This window comes from Pinus tabuliformis, chromosome Q (assembly GCF_031772625.1).
Source record: "Pinus tabuliformis cultivar Carrire ecotype Pingquan chromosome Q, CPIR1, whole genome shotgun sequence".
NCBI lineage: Eukaryota > Viridiplantae > Streptophyta > Pinopsida > Pinales > Pinaceae > Pinus > Pinus tabuliformis.
Genome location: NC_142296.1, coordinates 1160766638 through 1160775708, shown reverse-complemented (window position 1 = coordinate 1160775708; position 9071 = coordinate 1160766638). Strand labels below are relative to the sequence as shown.

Sequence of the window (9071 nt, the reverse complement as noted above, 5' to 3'; positions counted from 1 at the left end):
TGCCCTACTCTCACTAGGTCAAGCCACTTCTGATCTTGCCTTGGCCTTCAGCTCTCAGCCATGGCCCCTCCGGAAGCTTCACCGGAGGTGGCCTCCACCCAATAGGCTTTTTCTGCTTTGGTTAAATCTCTACCCCCTCAGCGACCTCACCCTGCAATCTCCAAGTTTGTAAAGAAGCTCGATATCCTGCAAGAATTTAACCTACCTCTAGCTCTACCTCACATGGCCGCTCTTTCATTAGTTGAACGTGGTCTCATTGGACAATTTACTGGTTTCTGGCCATCTCCAAAGATGGGTCAAATGAAATTGGTCTGATAAAATTCAAGGCAAAATCTCCATTCGATTCTGCGGGAAAGGGTACTTCACCTTCCATTTCGAATCAAGAGAAGACAAATATCTAATCTTTAGAAATAGACCATATTTTATGGACTCCAGAGGCCTATACCTCAACAAATGGACTCTGGATTTCGATCCCGAGTTGGATGTTTCGAACGTTGTTCCAGTCTTGGTTCGGCTGCCTCATCTTCCCCTCCATTATTGGGGAGACGAATCGGTTCGAGCTATCGGGAATGTTGTTGGAAGATTCATTGATCAAAGTGAACTGAAAGATAATATGCAAGCCTGTGCTCGCATATGTGTAGAAGTTGATCTAGGCAAAGGCCTTCCTGAGGCCATCAAGCTCAAAGTGGACGATTGGACTCACATTCAACAATTGGACTACGAACAGATCCCGTTCAAATGCAAGGTATGTCACGAATATGGCCATTTTGCCAATCGTTGTACTAAATTAGTTGATGTAGAGAATGCTTCACAAGATGAGCAATGGGAAACAGTCAAGAAAAAGAAGACAGCCCCCATCTCCAAGACTCCCCCTGAAACTGCCCCTCCCAATCATAATCCTTCCATTCCCTCCACCTCATCCCTCTCTAACTCCTCCCTTCCCTCGCTAGCCCATCCTCCCCCTCCTCCTTCATCATCTAATCCTTTTTCTGTCATTGCCCCCCTTGAAGATAATCCGCTTCCCTTGCCCCAAGCTGATGCCTTTAATCCCTCCCCCCTTTTCTTATCTCCTCCTCCCTCTCCCTTGATCCACCCTCCTCTAGACATACCAGGAGTTCTTCGAAAGAGCATGGCACAACCATGAACACAAAAAAAAAGCATGGACAAGGAAGGAAATCTACCAAGCAGCAGAGAGATGAAATAGCTCAGAAGGATATTGCCATGGGCACTCAGAACCATATAGAGTCATATATCTTGGGGAAATACGATAAAGAAACAGTACACAAGGAGCAAGGAGGGCGAGCAACTCTCCGTACCCCTCATACTCAATGATGAAAGTTCTCTCCTGGAATAGTAGGGGACTAGGGCACCCCTCCAAAATAGTTGCCTTAAAAGATCTAATAAAACATGAGAAACCTGGAATTCTACTGGTACAAGAAACAAAACAAGGACAGCAAGAAATGAAAGGAATCATTGGTCAACAAAAGCAGTATAATGGCAGCATTTGCGAATCAAGGGGCGCATCCGGGGGAATCGCAACCCTATGGAATCACAGCATATGGAATCTCATAACAGACACAGTCAGCCAGCATTGGATAAAGACCGTTCTAGAGAGCACTACAGATAGCCAAAGGATAGTCATTTATAACATCTATGCACCAAACCATTACAGAGACAAAGAACAGTGTTGGGCTGCCCTCAAAGCAAATATAGATGAAGAAGAAAACAACAGTATTATTCTTGGGGGAGACCTCAATCTCATTCTACATTCCAATGAGAAAAGAGGAGGTTGCTTCTCTCCAGATCCTTACAGAACGCAGTTGGAGACCATCATGCAGGATCACGATCTTATTGATGTTGTCCCAAAAAATCGAAGGTTCACCTGGAGCAATCGCAGGCTGGGCAAAGGCAATATCATGGAAAGACTGGATAGAATTATTGTTAGGTCCCTATAATACTAGTGATTACCCCATTACTAATGTAGTTGTATCCCTTATTAATATTATTGTGCCCCTATTGTCCCCATATTGTTATTATTGTGCCCCATAGAGTCCCTCTATTGTTATTTTTGTGTCTTTATATTATTATTGTTAGGTCGGCTTGGTTATATTGTGACTCCTTAGAATCCTATATATAGAAAGGAGGTTTTGTCATTTGAATCATCCAAGAATCATTCATTTGTGTAATGTAAAGGAGGTTTCCCCCTCGAAGAGGTTGAATTCTAAGGCGTTGATCTATCTTTTCTATCTTTTTGTGAGCTAGTTTCATAATTTTTGGTATCAAAGCTTTGAATTCTAGGGTTTCACTACTCCAAACAAGTTATCGTGGCATTTGTGCTATAAAACATTTTCTGCGACGTTTCAGATGCTAAAAAAAAAATCCATTTGGGCAAAAATCGTTCTGAACTACAGGTCCGAATTTCAGAGCTTTTGGTGCTATATTGATATGAGGAAGTTGGCATTTTTGCAGAATCCCGAATTACATTCCAAACAGGTGACCTGGGGAAAATAGTCATAACTTTTGTTTTGAGCATCAGATTGAAATTTCGTAAGAAGTTATAGAAATAGGATGAACTGTAGTTTCCTGTGTATATTTTTCAGATCCTAAGGTCGAAACAGTGACACATGGCACTTTCTACAAGTTCGCTCTTCCGAAAAGGTATATAATCAGGTCATCTTGGGAGATTGTGCATAACTTTTTCTTGGAGAATCTAAATTCGATCATACTGGTGGCATTGGAAAGAGGACGCAGAGGGCTACCGCAAGTCACAATTTTAGAACTAAAGATCCAAAATTACAGAGACACATCAGATGCAATATCGAGCTCCTACAAAGTTAAAAAAGGTGTGTAAATTTTTTTTAATTTTTGCTTAAGCTTGGTTGGAAAAATTATTTTGAAGGAATTCAAAGGGCATAGTAAAGAATTATTATCGGTAACTGATGCCCTGAGGAAAGAAAATGCAAACACCTAGTAAGCAACCTGAAAGCTCTAGCATGACTCATGAAGAAGGGGAAGAAATGCAACATGATATATCAAAATTACGAGACCAAGTGCAACAAATGTCACTCACACAAAAAGTAACAGAATCTAAGATGGATGGTTTAAAGAAAGATGTAGAAGCTAAGATATATGGGGTGAAAGCTAAGATGAATGACGTGGAAGCTAAGATGGACGATTTGAAGATAGATTTGAAGACAGGCATGGAATATTTGAAGATAGGCATGGAAGATTTGAAGACAAATTTGATAAATTTTCTACAAGAAATACTTACTAATGGTGAAAGGGTAGTAAAGGAAACTCATGATGAGAAAAAAGTAAATTTTAATCATGATTTCATAGACTCTAACATTGGATCTAAGAACCACCATATTCCAAAAATCGATATGAGGAAGTTTGATGGCAAGGATCCCGCAACATGGATACTACAGATGGAGCAATTTTTCGATCTCAATAATGTGCAAAACACACAAAAGGTATGTATTTCCACTTTATATTTGGAACCAAATCAGTTTGTATGGTATCAATGGCTTTGAATTAGTAAACAAATTGTCACTTGGGCAATTTTTACGGAATAAATGACAGCACATTATGAGGATACAAAAAGCAACACTTTTTTTAGCCAACTGATAAGTCTCAAACAAAAGGGTTCAATGATGGATCACAATGAGGACTTCCAAAAATTGAACATAAGGGTAAAAGATATTCCAGAGGAGCATAGGATTGATGTGTTCATAGGGACTTTAAAGGATAATATCCAACATGAGGTTCGCCTTTGGGAACTTGATTCATTGGAGAAGACATTTAGGTTAGCAAGAAAAATGGAAAGCAAAATTATGGCAACCAGGAAGCCTACCACTCACAACTATAAAGATGGAAGTGTTGTTGCCCCTAGCCTTCCACAACCTATAAGGTTGACACCACAACAATTGGAAGAAAAAAGAACAAAAGGGCTTTGTTACAGTTGTGATAGCAAATACACTAAAGGTCATAAGTGTGCTAAGAAGAAATTATTCTACATAGATTGTGAAGAGGAGGAAGAAAAGGAACAAGAAATGTCAAAAGAAGAGGATATACTCCAGGAACAAACCCTAGATAAAGAAGTAATGAATCCAACCATATCTTGTAATGCATTGGCTGGAATTACCACTCCTCAAACTATCAAGATAGAAGGACATATCAAGAAGAAAAAGGTAATAGTGTTGATTGATTCAGGAAGTACCCACAATTTTATTCATTGTAAGATAGCAAAAGAATTGAATTGCTTCCTATATCCAGCACCAGAGTGTCAAGTGATGGTTTCAAGTGGAGGAACGATAAATTTCTTTGGAAAGTGCCATAATATCAAGCTATCCATGGGAGAATATGTATTGAATAGCCCAATGCTTTCCATTCCAATGGGAGGTGTTGATGTTGTACTAGGAGTCCAATGGCTACAATCCTTGGGTACAATAGATTTTAATTTTCAAGAACTTTTCATGAAATTTTCTGCGGAAGGAAAGGAAGTTGAATTAAGGGGTATTGCAAGGAAACCGGGAAGGATAATCAACTCTAACGGTATGCAAAGCTTCTAAAAAAGGAACAACGAGGTGTAATTGCATAATTATGTTCGCTAGATGTTTCCACATCGAAATTATCTATTTCTTCGGATCTCCAAAAAGTCTTGGACAATCATTCCAAGGTATTTGAGACTCCCAAAGGTCTCCCACCTATTTGTTATCATGATCATTCTATTCATCTGATTCCAGGAAGTGTTCCTCCAAACATCAGGCCGTACAGATATCCCTATGCCCAAAAGAGTGAAATTGAACGTATGGTTGCAGAAATGCTAGAGGCTGTATAATTCAACCTAGTCAAAGTTCTCTCTCTGCTCCAGTAGTATTGGTGCACAAGAAGGATGGATCATGGCGCATGTGTCCATATTATAAGGAGCTCAACAAGCTCACTATTAAAGATAAGTTTCCCATTCCTGTCATTGATGAATTACTGGATGAATTTCATGGATCAATTTACTTCACCAAGTTGGATCTTCGTTCAGGATATCATCAAATCATAATGAAGACTGAAGACATTCCGAAAACAGCATTTAGAACTCATGAGGGTCATTATGAATTTTTGGTCATGCCTTTTGGCCTTACCAATGCACCTTCTACATTTTAAGGTTTGGTTAATTCCATTTTCAAACCCTTCCTTAGAAAATTTGTGTTAGTATTTTTTGATGATATACTAATCTACAGCAAGTCTTGGAAGGATCATGTTGAACATGTTGACAGGGTGCTACAACTATTGGAGGAGAAACAATTATATGCAAAAAGATCCAAATGTTTCTTTGGAGTACAAGAGGTGGAATATCTGGGTCATATTGTATCTCATGAAGGAGTTAAGGTAGACCCTAGCAAAATTAAAGCCATAAAGAAATGGAAAATCCCCACATCCATAAAGCATCTGCGAGGATTTCTCGGGTTGACAGGGTATTATCGCAAGTTTGTTAAGAATTATGGGAGAATAGCAGCACCTCTAACAACATTATTGAAGAAAGATGCATTTTCATGGACTCCAGAAGCAACAAAGGCCTTCGAACATCTTAAAGAGGCAATGTGCTAAGCACCGGTCTTAGCTACACCGAACTTCACAAAAACCTTTATTGTGGAATGTGATGCTTCAGGAAATGGAATTGGTGTTGTTTTAATGCAAGATGAAAGACCCATTGCTTTTGAAAGTCATCCAATCAAGGGAAAGTTTTTACACAAAGCTATTTATGAGAAGGAAATGTTAGCAATACTACATGCACTTAAGAAATGGCGACCCTACCTAATGGGAACACACTTCAAGGTAAAAACGGATCATGATAGCCTTAAATACTTTTTAGAACAAAGATTATCCACTGAGAGCAACAAAAGTGGGTCACAAAGATGTTGGGTTATGACTTTGAAATCATCTACAAAAAAGGGAAGAAAAATGTGGTGGCAGATGCACTCTCAAGAAAGGATGAGGATGTGGAAGCATTGTTGTGCGCCATTTCTATTATCCAACCAGATTGGATAAACGAAGCAAGGGAGGAATGGAAGAATGATGAAGAAGTGTGGGAACTTATTCGAAAGTTACAACAAGATTCTAGTACATCTGATACATTTAGCTGGAAAAATGATTCGTTATGGTACAAAGATCGCTTATACCTTTGTAAGAATTCCCAACTCAAACAAAAGATTCTTATGGAATTGCACACTTCTCCTTAGGAGGGCACTCAGGATTTTTAAAAACTTACCACAGGGTTATGAAGGAATTTTTTTGGGATGGCCTTAAATCGGATATTCAAAAGTTTGTGGCGGAATGTTTGGTTTTCCAACAAAATAAAGTTGAAACAATTAAGACCCTAGGTCTATTACAACCTTTATCCATTCCAAGGCAACGTTGGGAGGAGGTTTCAATGGATTTTATAACAGGTTTACCCAAGTCTGAGGGCAAGAGTGTCATCATGGTGGTAGTTGGCAGACTTAGCAAGTATGCACACTTTTGTGCATTATCACATCCATTTAAAGCCAGTACAGTTTCTACTGCATTTATGGAAACAATTCAAAAGCTACATGGAAACCCAAAGATTATTGTAAGTGACAGAGATCCCATTTGCACTAGAAATTTTTGGACAGAATTATTTTCTTGTCTTGGTACTCAGTTAGCTCATAGCTCATCTTATCATCCTCAATCTAATGGGCAAATTGAGATAGTAAACAAATGTTTGGAAGGATATCTTCATTGCTTTGTATCTGATAAACAGACACAATGGGTCAAATGGCTGCCTCTGGCTGAATGGTGGTATAACACTTCCTTCCATACATCAATAAAAATGACCCCATTTATGGCACTTTATGGATATCAGCCACCATCCATCACATCATATTTAAGAGAAAATTCTAAGGTTCAAGCAGTGGAACATCACATGGAGCATCAACAACAAGTCCTCCAACTCTTAAAGGATAACCTTGTGTTGGCGCAAAATAGAATGAAACAACAGGAAGATCAACATCGCAGCAAAAGAAGTTTTGATGTAGGTGACTGGGTATTCCTACGGCTACAACCATATAAACAAATGTCCCTCAAGCAAGCTAAGAAGGATAATAAATTATCACCAAAGTATTATGGTCCATACAAGGTGTTACAAAAGATTGGTACTATGGCATACAAATTGGAGCTTCCTGCAGCTTCTCGAGTGCACCCAGTTTTCAATGTTTCATGTTTAAAGAAGGCTATAGGCGACAAGCTCCCAATTCAAACAATATTGCCAGAACTTGATGGGGAAGGAAAAAATATATTGGAACCGGAAGCAGTCACAGAAACAAGAACTCGAAAACTACGAAATAGATCAATTTCGGAGTATTTCATCAAGTGGAAGAACTTATCCGCTGAAGATTCCACATGGGAGGATGAGAATTTTATACAAAAGCATCCAGAACTACTCAAGCGTTCATGACAACACTTTTTTGAAGGAGAGGGGCATGTTAGGTCCCTATAATACTAGTGATTACCCCATTACTATTGTAGTTGTATCCTTTATTAATATTGGTGTGCCCCTATTGTCCCCATATTGTTATTACTGTGCCCCATAGAATCCCTCTATTGTTATTTTTGTGCCTTTATATTATTATTGTTAGGTTGGCTTGGTTATATTGTGACTCCTTAGACTCCTATATATAGAAAGGAGGATTTGTCATTTGAATCATCCAAGAATCATTCATTTATGTAATGTAAAGGAGGTTTCCCCCTCGAAGAGGCTGAATTCTAAGGCGTTGATCTATATTTTCTATCTTTTTGTGAGCTGGTTTCATAACAATTATGGTGAATGTCACGTTGCTCTCCTCCTTCTCTACTGCCTATGCCACCATCCTTCCCTTCTCTGCTTCTGATCATTACCCCACAACTCTTGTTCTCGAAGCCCACTGCCCCTTAGGGCCCATCCCCTTCAAATACAACCCTCTGTGGAACAACATCCCAGCTGCCAAAGAGATCATTCAAAGCACTTGGTGTCAGCACATAGAAGGATCATCGGGGTACATATGGGAAAACAAGCTAAAAAGGACCAAACACGCCTTAAAGGATTGGGCAAAAAACTACTACACGGAGCCTGAGAAGGAAAAAGAGATAAAAACCAAATTGGAAAACATTCACAGCATAATAGAGGAACGCGGACTTTTACAGGAAGACAAAGACCGTGAAAGTGAACTCTACTTCCAGCTATATCGCGCCAATAGAGAGGAGGAGCAGAAATGGAGAATAAAATCTAGGCAACTATGGCTGCAAGGAGGAGATAAAAACTCTGCCTTCTTTCATAAGCAGGCTACTATTCGGAAAATTAGGAACAATGTTACATCTATCATAGATGGAGAAGGCAATCTTCAAACCACTCAAGGTGCTATTAGAAAGGCAGCTTCAGATCATTACAACGCTCTCCTAACAGAAACGAAAGAGGAGGAAGATTACTCAGATTTGCTGCAATATCTTCCCACTGGGATCAGCAAGGAAATAAATGATAGCTTGATCAAGGAGATCAAGAAGAAGAAATAAGAGGAGCTATTTGGACTCTCCAACCAGATAAAGCTCCTGGCCCAGATGGTTTCCCCATCTGCTTCTACCGAGCTTACTGGGGAACAATTAAAAAAGATCTAGTCAAAATGATAAAATGGATTCAGCGTAAGGGAAAAATTGGAGGTTTCACCAATGCCACCCATCTCGCCCTTCTTCCCAAAGAGAACCGGCCTTCATCCTTTTCTCGATTTTGACCCATCTCTCTTTGCAATTCTTCTTACAAAATCCTGACCAAAATCCTTGCTACTCGCCTCAAACCTATCCTCCCCTCGCTTATCTCTGAAAATCAAGGAGGATTCCTGGCCAACAGGAAAATTTCTGACTCAATCCTCCTCGTCCAAGAAGCTATTCATTCCAGCCAATCTAGAAAAGAAAAAGGTTTTATTCTGAAATTGGACCTGGCCAATGCCTTCGATAGAGTCAGGCATTCTTTCCTCATTGTTGTTCTAAAGAAAATGGGATTTGTTGCGCCTTTCCTTGATCTCATCAAAGCT

General features: G+C 39.5%; 1 protein-coding gene across 1 annotated transcript; it reads left to right on the top strand.

Annotated features, from left to right (window-relative positions):
- The first annotated feature begins 7827 nt into the window (after window positions 1-7827).
- LOC149223775 (uncharacterized) lies at window positions 7828-8556 on the top strand. Its single transcript, XM_089387998.1, has one exon. It carries the CDS (start codon window positions 7828-7830, stop codon window positions 8554-8556), a length of 729 nt encoding a protein of 242 aa, XP_089244124.1.
- The last annotated feature ends 515 nt before the right edge of the window (window positions 8557-9071 follow it).

Excerpts from the sequence above, each read along its gene's own strand:
- LOC149223775 (XM_089387998.1), top strand. The coding sequence starts at position 7,828 with ATGGTGAATGTCACGTTGCTCTCCTCCTTCTCTACTGCCTATGCCACC.